Source organism: Neopelma chrysocephalum, unplaced genomic scaffold (assembly GCF_003984885.1).
Source record: "Neopelma chrysocephalum unplaced genomic scaffold, ASM398488v2 Primary Assembly neopelma1_147, whole genome shotgun sequence".
NCBI lineage: Eukaryota > Metazoa > Chordata > Aves > Passeriformes > Pipridae > Neopelma > Neopelma chrysocephalum.
The window spans coordinates 3,732,797-3,758,150 of record NW_020897809.1 but is presented as its reverse complement, the minus strand read 5'-3'; the positions used below and the strand labels follow the sequence as shown (position 1 = coordinate 3,758,150).

Genomic DNA, 25,354 nt, shown 5'->3' with positions numbered 1-25,354 from the left:
AAATTGGTTAAAAAAAAAGTTTTTCTATGTATTACTATCTTAATAATTATTTCATTCTCACTTTTTATTACCCAAACTAAGTGAACAGTTCTACTGCAGGTACTCAGGAATGATGATCCCTCCACTTTTTTTGGCTGAAGGTCACTGAACGTATTTCTGTGTGCACAGTAGTGTATGCCCAGGACCGAGTAACATACACTCCTCTCACAAATCCCTCTTTCTCAGCTTCTTTGGACTAAGCAGTCCTAATTGCCTGTTTCTGATGGATGACCTGATGCTGCTGGGAAGTGTTAGGATGTCATATCCAAGAGATTACCAATTACAGACACCGGAAAGTTCAGGCCAGTAATGAAAAACACTCTGATCACAAAAAGTAAATTGTGCATTAATACCAAGATGGAGATAGATGCTAGAAACAAATATGAACATGAACACCTCACACCAGAGGAGATTTTTCTAATGGATCTGAAAGTATTCAATTTCTGCCCATCACTGGCCAAGTGTTTTGAGTTTGACATTTTAAAGTAAGTGTATCTATTTTTTAACCCTCTTTGGCATTTCCCTCTGATAATGAAGCAGTTTGGATTATGTTATTAATACCAATTATAATGAAACTAATATAATGATATACCTCAAAGAAAACATTATTCATATTTATAAAGGAAATGCTCCTTTAGAAGACAAAATTAGTTAATGGTTATGTGTGTCCATCCAGCACGAAGCAATGCTCAGATCTGGGCTACTCAGGTAAAGATAACACAACCTTCAGCAATAATAACAGAGAGATTGACAAAACCAGAACATCTGCTTCCTGGAGACAAAGAAAATCATACAGTACCCAAACACACAACCTGATGTGCAACGTTGGGAATATCCCGTGCCTGTGCACATGTCAGTAGCTGGCACATTTATGTATATGCAGAGGAGGTATTAAAATGGACTTGAGACTGAGCAGGGGGCAGGCTGAGCACAGACTGTCTCTGGGGATGATGTCTGCTGACAAGAATGCAAATAAAAATATTTCCTGTGGTCAGAAAATCTACCTCCAGCCTCCTCTTTCCTCCCACCTTCCACCAATCATTCCAATGCTTCAGGACCGGCTGGTCATCATTAGGATTTTTTTGTCTCCCATGGGACTGTGTGATTCCTAAGATGACAGATGTGATTCCAGGATCACTTCTAGGAGTCTGGTAATGGGCACAGCCGGAATAAATGAACATCTCCTGCTCTCCCTGCTTGGCTCACCAACACCCTGCAATGAGGTGAATGAGGGCAGACACTGCCTTCGTTATTCTACCTTTTCTGTCAGCCATGTGCCAGCTACACTCAGAGCCCGGGTCAGCACAGCACTTCATAACTATGGAATTTTAAGCCAATTCTTAAATACTTTAAATAGGTAGTAATATATGATTTTTCTTTTTTTAGTTAATCAAAGTGCAACAGAACAGCTTTCTGCCCCAAACAATCACAACCCTCTAAAAAGATTAACCCATGATCACCTCAATTTCTGACTCACTGATTAAAATGTTTTCAACCTGCTACCATTTTTGGCCAAGTACTAATGCTGCTTATGAAAAATTTAGCACATTTCATAAGCAGGAACTCCTCATTACACCCTTGATATTGCAACAAATGTTCAAAATAAACATCCTGACTAAAAAAGACTTCAATGTCAAAACTGTGAACAGTGTGAAACAGATTGCATCATGCATTGGAAGCAAACAAAGTAGGTCTGTGCTTAAGAAAAAAATAAACGTGGTGAAAAACAGTGGATATTAGTATATAGTGTTGGTCAAATGCTTCTTTTTAACAGATTGTGCCAAAGGGTCCAAGACTATGCCAGAACAAATGAACACACAATGACAATATCATCGTCACTGCAAATATAGAAGGAAGCATCTGAATGACAAACACATATGATGACAACAGCATATACAGGAAAACATTCAGGTTGCCAAAATATCTCCAGAAATGTGTACTGTATGTGTGTCATATACACATACAATTTGTTCAGAGAACAGTTACTGGAATTCAGATGTGTGGGCAAGTAAATTTCTCCACAGTCTTATTAGTGCTCTCTATATTCCCAGTTCAATGTGAACCAAATGCCCACAAACATAATTTAATAAACATTTTGAGTCAATGTGAAGAACCCCAGAGAAGATTAAAAAAATACCTTTTCCCTTGTAAAAGATGTATTTAAAACTCTAAGTTCATAACTAACATGTTGATGGCATAACTAAAAAATATTCAGTTGTGCAATAAAGCAAATAAATTATTAATGTTACCATCTTCAGGAAAGCAGCTCAGAAATTTATTTCTGTCTCCAAATTAAATATTGCAACACAGTAGAGATTTCATATAGCAAGAAAACGTCATAATAATGAAAGTAAAGCCATATGAGAATGTAGTTTTCTGACCTATCCTTGAGCCTATAGAGGTACATTTGCAAAAGTCTATAAAATATATTGATGGTATCCAAAAATATCAATAACTACAACCAAAATCTAAGTTTTAACATATGATAAGGATGTTCTAACATATGATAGGAAAGTTTTAACATATGATAGGGATGAATAAAGTGATATCATTTTGGAATGGGCTGCCCAGGGAGGTGGTGGATCCACCGTCCTGGAGGTTTTTAAGATGAGACTGGATGTGGCATCAGTGCCATGGTTTGGTAACCACAGCAGTGTTGGATCAAGGGTTGGACTTGATGATCTCAGAGATCTTTTCCAACCTGGTTGTCTCTATGATTCTACCTAAACTGAATTGGACTGCTCTTGTTCAAAGCTGGAATCCAGAATCTCTTACAGGAGGTAGAGACGAGGTTTTTACTCCACTCCCCCAGGTAACCAAGGCCAGCTGTCCCACCAGCTACTGGGTGAGTGGGCAACTATATAAAAATAAGCACCAGCCCTCCCAGTACACACTGCAGCAGCAGCCCAGCAAACCAACAGAGCATCCCATACCAATAATGGTGCCCCTTCTTGCCAAATGGCACAACATCCAGTTCTGGTTTTGCCAGATTTTTTGATGTATGACACTGCCCCCAACCCCTCTCAGCTGTTCCAGCAGTGTAAGCATTGAACAAGCTTCATGTGTTTACAGTGATGGTTCAAGACAAATAGGTTTTCCTGAGGGACTCAGGATGAAGATATAAATGCTATTCATTTAAGCCCTATTTCAGCAAAGAACCAGAATTTTACTTAATTTCAAGAATAAAATTAGTCCTATACTGATGGCATTAAACATTTGCACAAAGGAAGAGGAAAGTGATCTCTGCATTATTTTCTCGACATTTTGGCAGCACATGAATGGTTAAAGAAACTTATATAAAAAACGTGAATTAAAACCCTTGTAACCACTACTGCAACAATGTGATCATGCTTCTAAGTCATTCAGTGTTGATCATACAAATGGTTTCTGAGCTGGAAAATAACATCATTTCTATACAGTCAGACCAGAATGAAACTTCTCTGTTATTTCCTTTTAATAACTTACTCATTTATTCAGATTTTATTTCAAATTTATTTATCTCTTATTGTCATGAGTTATATATGTCCATCTCCCAGAATGGGCTGACAACACTTTGTGTCTCACAATCATTCCTCTGTTTCTTTAATTGACAAGGAACCATTTCTATGACCACACAAGGTCTTGCATGTTATGTGAAACTTTTTGAAAACAAAAGGCCACAGAGCCCAAAAGTAATTATATAGGTTTTAGTAGTGGTTTTAATTTTTTTTGTTGCTATACCATATATATATATATTTACTTATATATACTTGCCTCTAATAATTTCTAAAAATAAAATGAACATGAAAACCAATTAGGTTCATAAAAGAAGGTTGAAGGAAGGGACATTTAATGAAAGAGTAAATTAAGAAAAACAATCATAGAAAATTTTTTACTGCCAAAATATATGTTGCTCTGAGGTGGTTCATTTCTGGCATTGGTCACTGAGCCAGTCCTTGAGGATGCTGAGCAATCCTGTAAATTGCTTAATACAATAAACACTGACTTCCACAGGCGCTAAAAATATTCAAAGCACAGTAATTTCCTGGATTATGTGTGAATGAATGGGAGGTTACTGGATCAGAAGAATCACCCTCAGGGCAGCATATACATTATAAAGTGTTAAAAAAAGAAAATGAACAACAAAATAAAAGAGATGACACATAATTTCCAGAATTGAATACTGAAATCAAGGTGATAGATAACTGGACAGTCCAACCCATTGTCTTGAAAAAAATGGGTCAGATACAAACTTGTTGTATACCAGAAAGACTTGCTGGCCTTAGCAATGGATCTAAGTATACACAGCTAGACTGTGAGAATGACACTGAGCTGTTTCCAGAGCATGAGGCAATTATATATGTAATCCTAAAAGAATGTTTAGTTCCTATGGAGTACATTAAGTATTCACATTCTTTCAAGTCTTTTTTCCCATTGATCAATTCAGATTGTTGTGCTCGTGCAATTAGAACTGCAACAAGATCTGAGTTGATGTCAGTGCTGTCACTTCTTCAGATCAGCCCTCAAACAAGGCTGAGCTCAGTTTAAGAGCTCAGTTTAAGAAGTTTCCATAGTGGGAATTTTCACTGGTGCTATTTCAATCGTGCTTGAAATCCCCATTGAAAACAAAGTTTTGTCAGCATCTTAGCAGAGCTATAGATTTCCCAGGATCACTGTCAGTGTCAGGTAACAAGTACAGGTGGAATGGCACAATTCAGAATGCCGAAAAAATACTAAGGAAAAGATTCTAAAATACTGAATTTGGATTACAGAAATTTACACAGAACTAATCAAGCAGGAATAATTCAGTAGAATCAATACAACAAAAGTAATAAAAATCTAAGTAATTTCCTTGGACACTCTGCAGTATTAACTCTTTCATGTTGAAAATGGGAAATCAAGCCCAAAAAATATATTGAAACTGTAATACACTATTGACTTGAACAAACAAAGCACAGAAAAGTGGAAAGACCAGGAACAGACAATACTTAGTACACAAATAGTCTGCTGTGCAAAACTAATGAAATCAAAGATGAGTCTTTTTCCTCCAATGAGTATTGCATGAAAACTAAGAAATGACAGTGCCAGTTGTTGACTGTGTTTGTACTTATCCTGAAGATCACTACTTGATCTCCAGAATATTTTCAAGACAACCGTGAGAATTACTAAAATGACAGTGTTCTTCCCAGCTGAAAGCTCAGCAGTGATCAGTTACAAGTAATGCTGTCAAATTAACACTGTCCATACAGTGTTAAATGCAGGGACATCTGCTTTGATCATGAAAGCACATCTGAGCTATCTTTCAATCTCTTCACAATCAAATACATTCTGCAGTTATTAGGGAAAGCTATTCTAAACGACTGGTCTTTTTACTCTTCTCAGACACTATGCTCATCTACACTATTGTGACAGGAGATGATGGGTAAATTGTAAATACTTGAGCTGAAAGTCTCGGTCTAAACTTCTCAGGGAACAAAAACCCTGAACAAAACTAAAAGAAAAAAAAAATTAAAAATCAATCAGAGGCAGTTTTTAAAAATCTAGTCTGTGAAGAGTAGTTATACTTTAAAAAATGTCTCAATGGGGCACTGCAGTTCTGTGCTGACTGACCTTCCCTGGCAGCTCAAGTTCCTTCAGTTCATGGGAAGATCCATCACCCACTGAGAACTGAGCAAAATCAGTCTGAAATCTAAAGGTCAGGCTAAGGTTCTCCTGCTCCCATGTTATCACATCACTCCTCCGTTTTAGTCACACATGAGATTCTCACGCTTTAACACAAGATCAGGAAGCAATTTTAAGATGAATCTGTTGTCCTAACACCTATATGGGTAATGACCATCAGTCAAAAATTTGGGGGCAGATGGAGTTTTCTAAGTATTATAAGAATAATTCAAATTTCAAAACACTTACTGCAGGATAGGAAAAGCCAAAGGAACAGGAAAAGAGCAAATGTTCTGTTTTCCACAGCATGGAAAGCCTTAGTTTCTTATGTGCCCTCCTTCTGCTAATGCTAACACCGCTCTAAAACCCAACCCTCCCACAGAAAAAGAAATCATTATTTGTTAAACTGAGGCAGTGAAACAACTTACAGAATCTTGAATTATCTTAGTCAAATTACATACAGAACCCATTGGGCTTCAAGTAAAATAGTAACAGAAGCTTAATTTCTATTTTATACATAAATTTTAAAAAATATTTTCTTTACATGCATAGAAAAACATAATTCTTATTGTCTCACTATGCTGTGTGCATGTGCAACCACACAGGTATATAAATAAGTAATAACAGCTGGTACAAACATCTATATCAATGTTTTCGTCTTTGATTCCAGGATTAAACATACTTTTCTAAAAAAGGATTTTGGGGGGATTAACTTTACATTTTCTGTATTTCTTGATGACAGCAATTACTTTTTAGTGCATGAACAGTTGCTACTTACATTAACTTCTGTTATAGCAATATCAACGACGCTACCAACAACAATTAAGGCATCAAAAGTGTTCCATGCATCAGTGAAATAGTGCTGTTAGGACAAGCATTCAGCAGAAAGAGAGCAAGAGAAAAACACAAACAGAAAAAGAGAAGAAAAGGACAGTGTTATAACACAGAAACACTCTAGGCTTCTCTGACGTACCACTATACAATCTAATCTTTCCCTTTCATAGCTCAAAAAAATTGGTAGAAAAAAAAGGCTATTTATTTCCCATATCAACATAATTGACCTATGACTGGTCTGTACTCAAACTTTAGAAACATCAGATCAAAATCTGTGACTTGTCCAGATGATGGAAATAGTGGGGAGACAGAGAAAGAGAAGTAGGGACTGAGGAAAGTAAGCTGGGATATACTCACATCAGCTTCACTGAGAACGACGTCTACTATGCTGCCAATAACGATGAGGGAGTCAAACGTATTCCAGGCATCACTAAAATAGCCCTGAACAGAGCAGGCAGGGTGCAAACGTTTGTGATTACACATGAAATGTCAAATATTTGCATACTTCTGTTTAGTTTTGCATAAACAGAAATTAGTTAAACAAAACCTGTGGTCTAATGAGGAAAAAACAAAACAAAAACAAAACAATATTGCCTACTGAAGGAAAAGCAACATATATGTGCATGTGTGTGTATATATATACTTTATATATATACATGTACAGACACACACACACAGACACACACACACACACACTACACATGCATAACACACCATCAGATAAGCACAATGTTGGCAGGCAAGCCATCATCCAAAACTGGGTTTGGACTTCCAGCAAGGCTGAAAAATTCTAACACGTATACCCTAATGAGCAAGACAAGATCCCTTTTATAATATTTCTGCAAGACCAAGCCAATTGAAGCCTCCTTAATGTTAAGGATTTTGTGATAGTCCTGTCTAAGTGACTGGTAAAAATATTTAAAAGGTCAAAGCACATAATTAGATAAACATGCACAATTATTAATGTGAAACTGTGCATAAATATTAGAGAACTGATAATCTTCTGTTCATAAACTAGGTTTAATACAGGAACTCATACTACATTTGCAGTCACTCTGATTCTGTATCCAGTGAAGTCAGTACTAGGAATCACAGCAACCTGAACAATTTCTTAATGCTGATAATGCAGCCAGTCCAATGTCTGAAAATTCATTTTCATAAATTGCTTAATCACCCTTCTGACATTTTATGGCTTTAAATATATATTTCTTATGTGTATGTTACTGGGACATTGCTGCAAAGGGTTATACAAAGTGCTGTCATGCAATTAGCTGACTACTGGCAACAAAACTGCATTTTTGAGCAAAAAGGTATTTCAGAAGAAACCTTGAGGTGGGTTCCAGGATCAATCTGTCACTGGGAACAAATCAAGGCATATTATGCTCATGAAGACAACTCTATAGAGGCAAGAGATGTAGGTTTTCTGCAATATGTGGATTTTGCCTAGCTATTACAGAAATCCAGAATTGCAAAAATTACTGAACTTGCCCTTTACCACACTCAGATATATTAATTTATCAGCCAACCATGACTAAGGAATGTGCATTACGTGACCAAAACTGAAATGGACATTTTGTATATGTACATTCTGCTTTTAAAATTTTAAAAACTTTAAAATTTTTAAATCTTTAAAATTTTAAAATATTAACTTGTCAGCAACTACTGAAACTCTAAAATAATAAATTTAGCAAGAAGTCTAAAATTACAAATGTGCTATTTGCACTTATTATTACACTTTACTATAAAATAATGTTTTAGCTGAGTAGTTTAAGTTATTACATGGGTTGTTAGCACTGAAAAGCAAAATCAGTTCCAAAATATTTTAGAATTGGACTGATGCTTTTCTCGAGATTTTAAACTGTGAGAATCCTAGCAACTTCACAGTTTAAAAGATAAAAAAGCTAATTTTGTGTGGGAATTTGCTCCTGAAGACTATGAGAGAGCTGCTACAGTAGAGTTTTTATTCTAGGAGAGGAAGCACTGAGCAGTCAGGAAAGGCTCATTATGTTTTTAATGCTACTCTCTTCTAGCCCTTTTAAAACACAAATTGCTATAATCATTCCTTTATTTAAGGAAGGGGCTGTAAGAGGAAAATAGATCAGAGTATGATTATCTCCACAGCCCTTGGCACCTCACACTTTGGTTCTTTGGGATTAACTACCAAGTCCACTCTTGGGGCAAAAAGAGGTGTTCATGGATTTGACCTCCTGAAAAAACTCCTCCTCTTCTGAGAGCTCCTACACAATTCCCTGTCACTCCTTCCTTACTCATTCTGCCTCATGAGAACAAGCCATTCCCAAAGTTTTACTAAACATCATGCTGAACTACTTCAACAGTACTGAAATTTATAATCCTAGTTGGCGGCTGCCAACTAAAGAAAGGGAGTTACTCTCATAATATCCTTCCTGGTCATTCACATTCCTCATTTCTAAGAATCTTCCTTGATTTTAAAATAGGAATATTTATATATATATATATATACACACAAAATAAGAGACTATTGGCAAACAGCAAACACATAATCAGCACAATCCTGAGGTGTGCTATCCATCTTCCTCTACAATGGGAATCAAAAAAGGTCCTCCAAATAAAGGTGAATTTCAGCTATAGAAAAAGTGACTTTACTAGACATGCTACAATATAAAGCACTGAAATAAAAAATTCACATTTTGATTCAATACAGCTAAAACACTTTACAGCTAAAATACTTTATACATTTATTTATTTTATGAAACCTTTTCCATCAGTATAGACAAATATTGTTCAAAGTAATATGTAAAGCAAAAGCATACAAATAAACAAAAAACTAAGAGAAAATAAAGATGGTTTTGGAAAAGGGAGGAATGGACAAGTCACAGCAAATAAACATCATGCAAATAAGTTGTTTTCACCACTGCAATGACCCAAGATCAATTCACTTACTAGCCATCTTTCCTTTTTTCTTACAAAAATCTGATGTAAAACGACATGGAAAATCATTACAAGTTTAAGCAACACTAGCTATCGTGAAGCTGTACAGACAGTATGTGCTGATGTATTATTTTAGATTTCATAGCTGTATTTTGTTTTGTACTGCACTGATCCATGCTAAGTACAGATTTTAGCAAATGTGAAGTACAGCGTGAAGAAAAAGGCCTGCTCTTTTATTTTATATTATGAAAAATTTGCTCATTGAGAAATGCTGAAGGACAAAATCACAAATCCTGGGGAATACAGAGGCATAGAGAATGAACACCAAAATATGTTTCGATTCATCTAGCACATAAATATTTTAGTCCTTTTAGTACTCTCTTGAAAATTTTAGGGCCTCAATCTGCAAAGTACTGTGTGATCCAATCTCCCAGTCAAGTGTGCCAGACACTTAGCATCACCTTTAATACCTAGCACTTATTCAAATTTTATATATTTCAGAGTTGGAAGGGAGCCTGTAGTGCCTTGGTTTTAAACAACACAATATCATAGTATGAGTATCAATTATTTATAGTAGCCTGAAGTTTACATGACCAGCAAAACCAAAGGATCGCAGTTTACACAGGATTTTTGTCAACATATTAAGGGGACACTGTCAAGCAGATGAGTAAAAACTAACAGGTGTTTTATCTATTCTTATTTTTACAGTGAGTAATGGAGTTTTTATTTGATGGAATAATTTTTTAAATGCACAAAATTAATAAACAAAACTGTTAATTCTGTCAGACTAGTCTAAGAGACCCACCAGTGACACAGACATAGAAGAAACTAATCACTCTTCCCTCACAGACCCTAAAGCAAAACCTTAAATTGGGATTCAGATTGTTCCTACTATTATTAAATCTTAATATTACTTAAAGCAATTAATTGTTCTTTTAAGCATGTATCTAGTTTAAAATTAAAATTCAAGGCATTCATGTTCTGCTTAAGACTGCTAGCTGACTTGTGATTTTTAAGGAACTATGTAATATATGTTAGCAATAGGTGTTTTGTTAAAGGGTATCTGGCAATTTAAAAGGTTACAATCTCCAAAGTATAACAAGAAAACCTTTAAAAATATTTAACTCCCTTCCTTTCCTGCTTATTAGGCTCTTCCAAAATTCTGATTAATACCATGGTCTTTTAACCTTGTCCTGCTAATTAACAAGTTTAGAGTGTTCTGCATCTATGGGGGGACAAAATTCAGGAAATGAGGATCTTTCACTGGCAGCGTCTGCCCTTCAAACTCTCAGGGTTCAGATCCAGGGATCTCTCACAATAAAAGCATCCAATCAGATAGAAAGCATGTTGCAACAGAATTAAAACTCAAATTGTACAGAGTCTTAGAGACCAGTATTAAGACATTGCATTTGATAACAAATAGGAAGCCCACAGTACAAATGGAGCACTGTGATTTATACACTCATGATCAGACCACTGTATTTTGCATTAGCTGCTATTTCTGACTACAGTCACAAGTGCATGGAGAACCATACAAGGATTCACAATCTTCTTTCAAAGAGCAGATGATAAAATGCAGCAAAGTCTTCTGTGCAAAACAAGGATATAGAACAGGAAATACAGATCAGGAAACACAATCAGCAACTCATGACACTGCGGTCCACATATCTGAGCTATCTCCTCTGGGGCCTCATATTGTGCTATTTTTAATGTGAAACCCTTAGTATTTAAATAAGATAGCTGACACAAAAATACAAATAAATTCATTAGAAATGTACAATGGACTGGACAGTGCAGAGCAAGACTACAGGAGAGTGGGTAAGCATTCACCCAGAACTCCACAGTTCACATCTCAACATCAGATCTCAAGTGATGGATAATTTGTTCACTTCTGCACGCAAACACGAGCTCACTTTAAATCAAGTAGCTCAGGCTCCAGGGCTGAGCCCAATTCTAAATGCAAGCTGAACAAATGGTTTTGAAAAGCTGAACAGTAGTTATACACCTACTCCACGCTGAGCTCTGGGCAGCCGTGCTGTGAAAGCATGAGAGCTGGTGGGTTAAAGCAAGAACAGGACTGCCCACAGAGCCCACAGCCACCCGGGTCACTGCTTCACACCAGGAAGGGGCACAGGTCACAGCCAGCTCCAGATGCAGATATGCTGGTCACTTTAAAAGAAGGGCAATGGAAAATGAAAAGCACCAGCCTTAGATAGTGAGATCAGTAAACTTCAAATGGCACATCTGGTTTTTTTCAAATTCCATGTGTAGCAAGTGAAGACACTGGAGTTATTTACATAGATATAAGCCCAGAATAAACATTGATTTTGTTGTACTGAAAAAAAATTTAGTTTGGTTTTTCATCACTAACTTTTGCACTTCATAAAGGCAGTATAAGAACTGAACAAGAGGACTTCATTAGCTGCCACAGGAAAATTTTATCTTTTTTTTCTCTTAGTAATTATAGTTATCAGTTTCTCTTGCAAATCTACTTTTGAAAATGTGTCTGCATCAATCATATTGACAGTGTCCCTTTAAGGCAAGGAATCAACTGCTCAGTGTGGGGCCTTCTACCAAATTTTGTGTATATATATAACTAAAAATATAAAAGTCCAAAAAGGCTATTGAATATGCAAATTATTTACGTGTATGTTTGTAATACTTAGTTGTATTTTATAAAGAAATAATTTTGCATTTTAGAAGATGAAATATAGCATAATATACAGGTCTTTACTGGAGATTAAATTAGTGTAAAGTAATGAATGTAGAACCCAGAACAGGAGATGTGGTAATGCTTGTAACAGGAAATGATTTATCTGATTTAGAAAGGGACATTTTCATTACTTCAGAATAATCCAGATCTCATCAACGACTTTGTGAGATTATTTTCTGATATCTGCATTTCATTTCCTGGTGTTACATTTCTATTATGATTTCACTGATAGATAAATGTGGGAAAATGTTTGTTCTTTCTGTTCTTTGAGTAAGGTACAGCTAGTGTGAAACACTATATTTAATTCCTGTGGTGATGACCTAATTAAAGCATATCTTAAACTTACCTTGGGTTTGAATGCAATCAGTTTCAAAACCATTTCAACGGTGAACACTCCTGTGAAAACCATATTCATAATGTCCATCGCATCATTAAAGAGCTTAGACTGTCCATAGTGCTGTGAATGAAAAATAAAATACTTACCAGAAGTAAAGGCTTTAAAATATTAAGTGAAAGAAAAGCAGCATAAGACAGAATTGACAAAAATGCAGCACAGGAACACATTTTCTAGTGAAATTTAGGAAGCACACCTATAAATATGCAATATTAGCTGAATATCTCTGGTCAAGTATGGAATTGTTTAAATCTATTCTGTTTAGGCACTGAGCAGAACAAAATGGTCATTCCTCAACATCCTAAGGGAATGTCCAGAGAGATGGTTTTGAGAGGAAAACTGCTCCTTCAAAAAAGGAGTATTAGACTCCTTTCTAATTTTTCCAAGCTTTATATGCAAGACTTTAACATTACACAACCTTGTGCCACTTGCTTAGAAAACCTGAAGTATGTTAGTCACAGGGGTACAGTGTAAGCAAGTTTACGGAGAAAAGCAGAATGGCTTTGTGAACTGAATTCAAACCATTCTTTTTCTTATCAAAATCTGAAATCCCCAGGGAAAGATGGAGACAACTAGAACATGTCACAGAAAAACACTATGATCAAAAGTGCATTTTTTAAAGTTTCACTTCATAAAAAAAAACAAGTTACCATAAATTAAAGGCATTATAACACCCATATCCTTCCCTGTAATTTATGCCAACTGCTTCAAGAGAGCTTCTGGTTTTCCTACCTGCATAGCCAAGCAAAGGGTGTTCAGCATGATGAGGACAAACATGATGTATTCAAATCCAGTAGAATTCACCACATACCAGAACTTGTATTGGTAAGGGTTTTTTGGAATATATCTACGGAGAGGACGTGCCTTCAAGGCATATTCCACACACTGACGCTGTAAAGCAAATACATCAAAAATTGTCAGACTTTAAACAGGTACCTAACAGGTAATCAACTAATTACCTAACAGCTAATCAACTGGTAGTACAATCATTAAAATAAAACTCTCAAAAACAGTCTATCTACTTGATGTAGAGTTTTTTATTATTAAGTGTTAATAAAGTAATCAAGTAGCTTCCCAATCCTCCCTTGGGATTTACAACTGTATCTAACCATAGACACTACTCAGCCACATGCAAATAATCGAACAATGCTCATCGAAATTCTCAAGTGTTTTGCCTTTTTACAGTGTAGTAGCACACAGTAATATACTATCACCTATATGTATGTATATGTATAGTACAAAGCATGACTGTTAAGAACATGACTATTAAGTCTTTACTCCGTTTTCAACCACCAATGTGACTGCTCAGCACAAAACCCTTGAGGTCAGCAAAACAAATACTGGGGAAATGTTATTCCCAGTAGTTCAATTAAACTGCCCAGCAAAATCATGTGACATATGTAGGAACATCATGGATCCATTTTCATAATCTTCCTGTACACTGGGCCTTCCCCTTGTCCCTCAGGTAATGCTCACAGCACCTGAGTGATGGTGCACAATGAATGCTGGCTAATCCTGGCTAAAGTTTCATGCTTGGCTTTGTTTAAATGAAGTGTGTTACAGTTGGCCAAGAATACCTGACACGTTGTGACTGAGGAGTTTCTCTATCAAAGGATTAAACAATAAAAGGGGACAGATTTTGTCATTTTAATCTGAATATCTCACATGGATTTCTAAATAAATGAGGGTGGGGAGTAGAACATTTTGAACTTCAAACACTTTCAGACTATTCAGAACATAAAATCTCTGTTCCAGTTCTTATTGCAAAACCTATCTCTGCCTATGGATAACCTGTCAAGTACTGTATTCTTCTTAATGTGGCACCAAAAAGCAAGACATTAAGAAGATAACAAGCTTAATTGAACACCTTTCACAACAAAAAGAATGATAAGCTGGGCTAATGGAAAGAGAAATATATAATAACCTCAATACCCAGTTGACAGTGGAAAAAAATGAAATTAACAAATACTAAGATACGTGTTTGGTGCCCTCTTCTGACCCAAAGCAGAAAGGAAGCTCTTCATGCATAAACAAAAAAAGATATTTTCAAAAGTTATTTATTTTAACCTGATTTTTGTCCAGCTCACAGTTCTTGTACTCTTGTTCTCCCTGTTCTTGAAATGTGACAATCACAAAACCAACAAATATGTTCATCATAAAGAAAGCAATAATGATGATATAGATGATGAAGAAAATTGAGATCTCCACTCTATAGTTGTACACAGGTCCTACGTTCTCGCCATTTGAATCAATCGCTTTGTACAGCAGCCTGAAAAACAAACATAATTTAATCTTCATTATCATTGAAATGAGAAAACAGTAAAATATGCAGACTCAGAGGACAGGTTTCAGAAATGGTCTCCTTTTTCCAGATTCTGACAGTGCTTGCAACAATATTGAAACCAGAAGAATCACAGCACACATTGGCATACTATCTTTTCTGAAAGAAACAGGGTAATGACCAGATGGTGGTAGTTTTCAATTATTTCCCCACATAAAGCTATTCTCTAAGACTCTTCTCACTTAGGGAAATGATGAGTGGCAGTTTGCTCTTCCTGGGTTTCTCTATGCAGTGTACTACTGCCTGATTTTTTAGCAAAAGTTTTACTCAAGGGCCTTAAATCTTCAAATTATCACTACTTAAAGGGCATCAATGGATAAACATCTAAAATTATTCCTTCCATTAGAGCTGAGGAGTAGCTCATTATAGCAAAAGTAACTGGAAGATTGGTAATCAAACAGTATAAAAAAGTTCACCCTTTCTTACTTTTCCTAAAATACAGGAAAAGTGCACAGATTCAGGATAATAGGTTTTTTACTTCCTCCCTTAATAACTTTCTATACCATTATTTAAAACTGCTTTTTTGCCAAAAGATGCCTGGCAAATGACAGCAAACTGTTCTGGAAAATGCAACCATCTTAACAACACTTTGAAAACATGGAGAATCCACTCACGCTGGCCACCCTTCAAAGGTGGATACTGTGAAAAGGGCCATCATAGCAGACAGAACATTATCAAAGTTGAAATCACTATTTTGCCAGACCCTCTCTTTGACCATTGGATTATCGACATCTCCATCTTTATAAACGATGTATATCCCTCTGTGGGAAAGAAACTGTCATTAGTGAAATATTAAATTAACCCCAGAGTTACTCAATGCACTATTCAAAACTGCTTCTTTTATTCCCTCCTTATGCTTGTTTTATTTCCTTGCTAACCTGTGTTTTCTGGTGGATTTAAGATGACAATCCCAATTTACACAAATCTAAATGGCCTGACACATGCCTGCCCATATACAATTTAAGTTATTCAGAATATAATGTGTCACATTCTTAGACCAAAGATCTTCTCACCGGCATTCCTCAGGATTCTGTTTTGCCTCATCAGTGCACTTGTAGAATTTTCCCTACATATAAAAACAAAAAGCAATGACAAAATGGAGAATATGCAAAATACACACATTTATACTACGATTAGTTCAGAATTGGGGCCACCCAGTTCCAGCAGCAAGTAACTAAGAATTCAACTCAGTTTTATTTTTCTTGATGAACTGTAAATTCTGAGTGTCTTCTTACCTTGAACAGCTGCACCCCAATACAAGCAAACATGAACTGCAGCAGAGTTGTAACTATCATGATATTACCAATAGTTCTGATAGCCACAAAGACACATTGAACAACATGCTGGAATGAAAGAAAGAAAAAAATTTAATTCAATTTGTCACAGCATACAAAGCATAAAATCTGGTTTTGTACTATTTTTTAAAATTACTATTTTTGTGTTGTCAGTATTATACCTAATACTGCAATTAGACTTGTTTTCTAGATTTGTTTGTAAAATCTGTTGACATAAACCCATCAACATCAACTGACTAAAAATTACATAAACACTATGGATAAACAATTAAAATACTGCACTGACATGTTGGTTCATTAGTCAAAATCTGGTCTCAGTGGTAGTTCCTCCACATACAAACTTCTGTAACTGTGGGCAGAACCCAAGCTTTTTAAGATCAGATATGTTTAAGAATCAGGAACTGATTTATGTCCTTGCTCTCTGAACTTCTGTAGACAATTTTTCTTGTGCAAGAATTTTTAACCTGAAGCAGAATACAGAATCAGACCAACAGAAATATAACTTGAAAGAATAAACACCTTAAGTCCTTTTGCTCTGTTTATTGCCCTTAGAGGCCTCAATACTCTTAAAACTCTGAGGATCTTCACGACTGAGATAGCACTTGATCTAGGGAGAAAAAAAGAGTTATTCTGTTACTTTTAAGGTAACTGATTGTATTACCAAGAATAACAATGTTCTTACAACTTCCTTAAACATGAAATTTTTTTTAAAAAATCACAAGATGTATATATATACAAGACTTTTTATTCTTTATTGATCTTTTATGTAAACACTAGAAAATAGTATCAATCTCTTAAATATCATAAGAATTATTTTTATTTCTGGAGCAACTTCGGAATTAAGAACTCAGAAGCTCGTCTGACACTATAATGGAGCAAAATAGTCCCCAAAGTATTTTTCATTGTTGACAAGCTCTTTTGAAGACACATATAAATCCTGTAAATCAATGAATGCCTTAATTTTGAACTAGGTGGAGATCAAAAGATCCAAAATAATTTACATTCTCTTTAAGAGGGGCTAGGACTGCATTTTAAGGCAATAATAGTGGACAGCCTTTTGAAGAACATGTGAAACTGAAAGCTTGTGCAATAGGTGTTCTGGTACCAGCAGAGTTCAAAGCGGGGACCAGTTGCCTGACACCCACCTTTGCCCTTTTCTAAGTCACAAAAGGTTTCACAGATGATTTTGAATGAGGAACGACAGCTCAGTGAACCACTAAGCACCTTTATTATTTATTTATTCTTTTATTATGTTTACTCTGACCCAAACAAAACAAAGAAATCTCTTCACTACCACTTACAGTCCTGATTAAGGTGTAGGTTCTCTCACTCTTCAAATACTGTCTAGTTACACACCCCTGTAGGTCTACACTGAAAGATCAACCACATAAAACTAGATTGCAGATGTGGCAATAGCACAAGAGAAGGCACATAAACCTCCTGAAGCTCCAGGTAATATTGCTATACAATGCAGTGCCATAGTGCTCTTCCTTGATCTCTTGTTAATAGTGGGAAGTAGTAATTTATTCCAACCCTTATTAGTAGTGAAGCACTACCTCTTGCAAGTCCCAACACTAAATACTGACACTGCACACCTACACACCATGAGGGAACAAAAGGAGCTGAAACTCTGATTTCAGTATAAAACCCCGAAGTAAAAATAAATCATTCACATTATAAGTATAGTACTTACTGAATACCAAATGATACCAGAGAAACACCCACAACCAGCAAATCCAGCAAATTAAAATAATTCCTGCAGAAGGACCCTTTATGAAGGAACGCTCCAAAAGCTGTCATCTAAAAATAGAATTGTTACACACTTAGTCTATATTTCAGCTTATTCAAATTCACATTTAGGCTGTTTACAAGACACTTGCCTAGAGTGTGAATGCATACAATACTATCTCACTTTCTAAAAGTAATTGAGAGATAAAACAATCCTACTACATACATTAAATCTTTCATTTAAATCACAAAAATTCTGCTCAAGTAACACCAACAAGTATGTTAATTGTTTCTGATGTAAACAATGTTTTATTTTGTGTAAGAACCAATAAGGCTGAGGTGATTACACTGAATTGATTTGGCCTTCATTAAAAAAATTACTACCAAAAAACCCATAAAACTGCCATGCTTACTAAACTGTAGGGTCCAATTCTGACTCCTAATCATTCATATTACCCTGAGAATTGAAGGAGCTGAAAAAGTACTGCCTATAGGGCCCATGGGGTCTATGGGGCTTATGTGGCATATGACTTCTACGCAGCCCGTGGGGCCTATGGGGCCCAGTAAACACCTGAGAGTCAAATCTGGTACAGCACCAGGACAAGGCTGTCCTAAGGCAGCATTACATGGCTATTTCCCTTTGACTTATGGGAAACATGTTAGGATCATGAGTTAGTGTCTTGGAATAACCTGAAACAACTCGTAAACTGTTCTGTATTATGTTTGGACAAGGGTCTCCAAATTTTGCTGTTCTGTGGGGAATATCAAAAGTTGCTCTCCCTGTTGGACTTTTTCTTAATTCTTTTTTTATGTCCCTAGATGAAACAAGCACACAAAGTGTATCTTGCCAAGGAACCTGTATGCATCATTGGCAGGTTTAATTAGGAGCCATTGACAGAGGCTCTATGAATTATGGCTGCAGAGAGCATCTGAGCAGATGTTCTTGGGTATCTCAAAGCTGAATTTGGTTCCTAATCTAGGGATTAGACCCTTACCATAACTGCAAGTATGTACCAGTTAAAAAATGCACAGAGGAGTCTAGTTAAGCCATTAGAAGCACAGAATCACCAGCTGAATAGACTATTTCATAGGTCTTTCCATAGTTACAGATTAAGACTGAAACACTGAAACTAAAAACTCGTCACAAAAATAAGGATATCTCTGAAAAATACCTAGTAGTCAGCTCAGGCACATGGATTCTAATTTCTTCAGCCTCAGAAAAAAAGAACTGAATACTTAGCTACTCATTGTTTTCCACAGGTAAGAAAACTCACTACCAGCTAGAGAATATCTGACCTTAATTGTGATTTTAAACCCTGTACTTCCTATTCTGTTCTATTTCTCATGGTGTAGTAAAAAGATTTTATTTCATTTCCCCTCACAGCAGATTACTACAGCTTTCAAGATTGTTCCACAACATATAACAGAGCTACGGGCAATAGGCATCTCAGTCAACTGCATCACTACTTGATCTGCAGGAATTTGCAAGTCTTGTGCATGACAAACCATCACTGTTGATAAAATCTACACCTCTGTAAAGGAAACAGGCATTTTTTTTAAACCCTCCTCTCCTTATTCTCATGTTGAGCCTTCTTTTGTCATGATCAAAATACTAAATGCTCCTCCAAGCTAGAAGAGTAAAAATGCTAAAGCTCTAACCTATGCCATGACATGAGAGATAACACAGTTACATTATAAAATTTCCATTACATTCCTAGCTCTTTCACTTACACCTGTACAGAGTAAACTTATTAAAATCAGTGGGAGTTAAACACTGAACTAAGCCTGAATATCAGATTTACATCCATCTGCAACTACTTATTTACACTGTAGCATGTTATCAGTTAGCAGCACACAATGCTTCATGTAATGACTCCCACAAAAATAAAGTCAATTATTGACCTAAAAGTACAGGTGAAGTATATATCTCTCCACCTTCATACAGAGACTCATACTTAAACCACCACAAATCCCAGTGGAAGCATTTGACTAGAACTCCCTATAGCAAGTTTAAATGGTGTGGGATTAGCACAGTAGGGCAAGGTTAAAAGCACAAGCCCCTAACCTGACCCTTGATGTTTTCACCTTTCCCAAGCACTGCAAACAGGATGGTAAACTGGATTTCAGTGTCATAAGAGAATTCTCAAATGCTTTTAAACTGATGTTGCAACTCTTCTGTTATTCATATACTCATTCATATACTCAACACCATGTTATGTGGAAATCCTCGTGTCTGCAGAGCAGTGAGAGCACAGGGAGACCCCAAACATGCTGAGAGTTACTCTGTTTTAGTGCTCGGTTTTGGACATTTACAAGTTTCTCCACTGCAGCTGATAATACCGCCTCTGGTTATCTTAATTTCAGTTTCATATACTTTTTTTGCCTGGAAATCATGGAATACTACTGTTACAGCAGGTCTAGCCTTGAATTTTCTCCTTGCAGAACACACGCAGCTTCTGTATGACCTGGATACTGTGAGAAGCACAGCGCAAAACCCAGCCCAGAGGACATGGAGGGCTCCAGCCATAAGCAAGCAAAGCCAGTGTCTGAGACATGTTAGTAAAGCAGGCACTGTCTGTGTATGTGTGTCATGGCCTGGCTGTCCATTACATTTTTAAGGTACAGTTTATTTTCCTTTACATAACAATGTACTGCAGGGCAGAGCTTCCTGGAGAAAGAGTCAGAAGCATCAACATGTTTGGCTATGATGTGGCTTCTTGTTTCCTTGTAATGTTTTGCAATGCCAGATTTCAGCAGCCCAAGCTCCAGAGCTTCCTGCTTCCCTTGGATAACTCTTAAGTTGCTCCGTGCCAAAGTCTTCTGCAGTTAGCAGGAATGTTGTTTTTCTTAACACATCCAGTTATGCCTCATTATGCCACGCTTTATAATTCTTCTGTCTCCTAGAGAAACACAAATGGAACTGCAGGAGCTACAGAACTTGCTGCTCAGTGCTTGTGGAAGTTTACTGACTCTCTTCTGCCAGAGAAATAGTGGCAAAGTATTTTTTTATGGCTTCTCAAATTCAGAGTCAAGAACAAGCCTGATCTAATTCTACAGCTCTTTTCAGCTCTTCGTCCTCTCCTTTAGTTTGGCCTTTCTCTAGTAGCAAAAAAACTGGGTATTTATTTTAGCATGCTACAAAAGTTATAAGAACAATCAATTCTATAGCAAGCTCCTCACTGCTGAAAATGAGAAATAAGGGGATAAACATAACTCTGGGAGAGAATTCACAAGCATAAAAATAGTCTATTACTTACAGTACAGCTTATCTTGTAAACAGCCCAAATATTGCATCAATTAGTATTAATCAAATCGCATTGTGAAGAGTATGCACAGCAATATGAGCAAAAGCTGGGAGAAGAGATTTTGTTAAGCTTAATCCTCAACTGGAAATGCAAAGTTTATGTACAGATTCTTAGTGTGCCAGCAATTTTTAAGTGTACAAATCAGGGTTACTCAAACAAAACCTCACAGTGAATAAGCACAGCATGAAATGTTTACGAATCACGAGCAAATCTCTGAAAGAATATTTTGCCAATTTCCAACAAAAAATTTTAATTCCTCGTTCAGCATTTTGTTACATCGTGAATGCAATCCTCAGTTCAATGGCTTCTTTGCCAGAGTAAGTCTCGTACATCAAAAATGTGAGTAACCCCAATGGACATTCTTAACAATCAGTACACAAACTATACATTAAAATGCCAATTTTTGGCTCATGCATGGGTAATACATTTAAGCAAGCATATTTATGCCTGTCTGTGTATTTAAATGTATGCCCAAGATAAATGCAAAGTATCTTAGTGTGTAGATAGATAAATGCAAGATGTCTTGCAAGTCCTATTGCAAGAAAATAGTTATCTACTATTTTAGCTCTGTGGATATAGTTCAGCAAAAGAAATGAGAAATTACATGCTCTCTCCTTATAAGACTGATTATCTCTTTTGGAAATGCCAGAGCAAGGAGAAGGAAAAGCTCATGCGCAGTGAATTATTTTTCCCTTTTCTGACAACTGTAAGTTTAAAAAGGGTAAAAAATGAATTATTAAACTGATGTAATGGTAAAAAATCAGCTTCTTCATGCACCCAATGGTAAAAAAAATGACCAATCAAAACTATGAGGAACTGTCAAATAAAAAAATCCTCTAGTTTAAAAGAGTTTAGCTTTGATCGCTTAGAGAAAAGGCGAAGAACACTTCAAGTGCCTTTTCTTGGCAGGTGACACACAAGGAAAATCCTTTTAAACAAGCTTCCTTTAAAAACCTGTTACCTTCAAAATGATCTCAAATGTAAACATACTAGTGAAGACATAATCTGCATACCCTAGGATCTGGAAGGTAAACAAAAAGTTACAAACATTATTGCTAAAGCTGCTTTTGAGCTAACAAGGATCAATTAACAATGCATTACCTTTAACAGGATTTCAACAGTAAAGATGGCTGTGAAAGCATAGTCAAAGTAACCAAGTATCTGCAAGGTATAACACGTGCCACAGTAAGAAATCCATCTATTAATAAATTTTTACAATTTAGACCACATGCACAACAACACCAGAATTAATCTAAGTCAATAGATGGAGAATTTAGACAAAGTAGTTTAAAATTCCAGCTATTGTGCAACCATTTTTATTTGCTTAAAAATTTAACAGACACCACTGTGCTTAGGTATTAGATTTCACCCCTAACGAATTGACAGGACCCAATATCAACACTTTCAATTCAGACTTTCATCCATCACCTTTCACAGATACTTTCTTCAGCCTTTAGCAGAGATACAGAATCTTATACAAAGAACAAATATGTATTAATAACATCTGGGTTTTTTTACCAAAGTACTGCATCACAAAACTTCAGAGGATACTCGTAGACTGCATATCATTTCACACTTTGCTACATTATATTGTTCCAGTATAGGCTTGGCTCGAGTGTCTCAAAGCAAACTAAAAAATAACGAAATTACTTAAAACCATTGCTAGAGCCCTTTTTCCTTGAGCTTGAAAGATACAGCAGTGATTTACTTGTAGGAAATTTAAGACCTCACAACAGTTGCACAGTGATATGCAAACTTCTAAGAGGATTGTGGATTTGGCATTGACCTCCCTGCTGTCGACAGCACATGAACATACATTTCAGTACAACCCAGATTTCACCCTCTCAAAGTGGCCATATCACCAGCACATAATTTAAAGATCAACCTGCACTGCAGTAGGGGAAGAGTTTAGTTTCAAGGTTCCAGCAATCCAATTAGCAAACAGTTGTGCACAGAAACATGTTGCCCATGGTTCAACAAGGAACAAAATGGAAAGGAGAAATAAAATAAAGAAACAGCACACACAAAAAAACAATTCATGTTAGATGAAATGAAAGGAAATCATTTTTCCCCATATTCCATTGAAGATCCCATCCTTCTGCAGTTTGCTGTGGCTGAAAAAATATGCAAATAATAAAACAATTCAACAAAGATTAATCAGTAACCAATTCATTCTAGAGTTAAAATAAAATATTTAAAGGCATTCCAGTTTGTAAACCTTCATTCCATTGCTGAGCTGGCTGGTGGAAGGAAAATGAACACTCCAGGTAACAAAAAGAAAAATACGCAGGTCTGGGGCATGTGAGAATACTTACAACAAGAGGGTAATGCCTTCCTGAAATCCCTCACACATTTTGTCTGTACCCCAAAGAGGAAAAACCCTTTCAGTTACCACTTACATTTTCCCAGTGCTCCTTTAGTTATGAAAATAATTATCAGCTCTTGAAGCCATTCCTATAACAGTAATTTCAGTATTCCCCACCAGCTCTCTTTTTCTTAACCATTGGTGTGATTTATTCATAAGGTTACACTGTCCAGTTCTATAGATGTGGGAAGCACACAGCTCTGCTGAATAGTGCATGGAGAGTGTCTTTGTGCTTTGGTCTCTTTTTATCTTTGAAGAAAGATAAATCATGAACCCAAGGATCTTTGAGTCCAACATGGGGGTACTCAAACCCCTTAGTGTGGCCACACTAGTTTCTTTGAAAGAAGAGGTGATATTGTTATGAATCCATGCATTCACTACAGAGTGTTACTCTAAGTGCCCCAGGACCATATAATAGAGTAAGTGAAGGAGAAGAGAGAACAGGTCAGAATCTATTCCCAACATGTGATAAACAGTGATAATTTTAACTGCCATTTTTAAATCAGTGACAAACACTGACAAGCACTAAGAGTGATTCAGGAAATGCACATCAGGTACTCCAGCTGCAAAGTATGAAAAAATATGAAAATTATAGATATTACACTCAGCTTGAACCTATATCCTACTAAACAATAGCCAAAGGAAATATATGATGTAAATAATAAACACTTCTAATACTGATGATGTTCCATCCATAAAGTTAATTGACTTTAAAGATTTGTGCTTTTTAATGCAAAAAGAATATAAATGTATGGCTTGAAAAAGGAAAAGGAATGTTTCTTAACATGAAAATTAAAAACTAGGCACTAGTCCCAAAGAATTATTATCCTGTGAGGGTATATTTATCTTCAGACACAAAAATGAGGGACTTACATTATTTCGAAAAGAGTGGCTGCGAATTGGATCTTCTGCTGCCAGGGAAACACTGCTCAGCATGATGAAGACAAGGATGAGATTGGTAAAGATGTGATGATTGATAAGTCTGTGGCATCCCACTCGAATTCTAAAGAAGAGATACAAAAATAAACCATGTGTGCACATAGAATTCAGCAGATGGTTAATATACAACATGTTTTCTGTTACTCTGCCAACAGTAACAGAACAACAGTCAGCAGCAAAAAACAGTGAAAACATGGAAGCTATTGGTCAGATTTCTAAGAATGGAAATAAATTCAAAAGTCAATTCACCTGTATTGAAGATGCACTTTGTCAAAGGAATCTGAGAGGGGTTGGTTTTCAATGGGTTATGAATTTCACTGCAAGTTCCAGTGTTTGTACCACTGCACATGTACAGAGGACAACATCAAAAGGACCAACACTAGATAATAGGTCAGTTCAGATGCCCTGTTTGATTTGATTCCTACCAAAGCTGTCAAAATTATTCATCTTGGGAGACGTGGCTTAGGTTGCAGATCTCACTGCGCTACTTAAAGACAACTCAACTCAGAATCTCTGTGAAGATTTTCTCACAGAATTTCAGGGTAAGTGGGTGTCGAAGACTCCAAAGCCATGAGGTTTCAGCCACATGACGTGAAGTGTAACTGCACATATGCTCAGTCACTGAGCCCAGGGTTATAACAAAGACTGTTGAGCACCTTGGTAGAGGAGATCTGGGATTAAACTGACAAAAAGGCAGGATCAGGTTCATAACTGACTAACACTGAAGTTGTCTAAATTCTGCTGAAGAATCAGAAGATTCTCAGGAAAAATTTGTTCTCCTGTTACTAAGCAGATAATTGGAGTACAGTGTACCTTACTTAAGCAAGTTGGCCGTTGTGGCCTGAGAATAT

General features: G+C 36.3%; 1 protein-coding gene across 12 annotated transcripts in view; it reads right to left on the bottom strand.

Moving 5' to 3' along the window:
* Positions 1 to 25,354, bottom strand: part of CACNA1D (calcium voltage-gated channel subunit alpha1 D) — a 171,754-nt gene that overhangs the window by 36,438 nt on the left and 109,962 nt on the right. For 3 of the 12 annotated variants that reach the window (XM_027701085.1, XM_027701084.1, XM_027701086.1), the window contains exons 20-32: positions 24,438 to 24,567; positions 22,301 to 22,360; positions 17,860 to 17,966; positions 16,686 to 16,773; positions 16,107 to 16,214; positions 15,885 to 15,937; positions 15,486 to 15,632; positions 14,598 to 14,799; positions 13,263 to 13,421; positions 12,483 to 12,593; positions 9,436 to 9,465; positions 6,871 to 6,954; positions 6,458 to 6,541 (exon numbers count right to left, since the gene is read on the bottom strand). In XM_027701085.1, coding sequence (XP_027556886.1) covers positions 6,458 to 6,541; positions 6,871 to 6,954; positions 9,436 to 9,465; positions 12,483 to 12,593; positions 13,263 to 13,421; positions 14,598 to 14,799; positions 15,486 to 15,632; positions 15,885 to 15,937; positions 16,107 to 16,214; positions 16,686 to 16,773; positions 17,860 to 17,966; positions 22,301 to 22,360; positions 24,438 to 24,567 — 1,363 coding nt within the window. The remainder of the gene's footprint in view (positions 1 to 6,457; positions 6,542 to 6,870; positions 6,955 to 9,435; positions 9,466 to 12,482; positions 12,594 to 13,262; positions 13,422 to 14,597; positions 14,800 to 15,485; positions 15,633 to 15,884; positions 15,938 to 16,106; positions 16,215 to 16,685; positions 16,774 to 17,859; positions 17,967 to 22,300; positions 22,361 to 24,437; positions 24,568 to 25,354) is intronic. The other 9 variants (XM_027701088.1, XM_027701087.1, XM_027701089.1 and 6 more) reach the window with 4 other exon arrangements.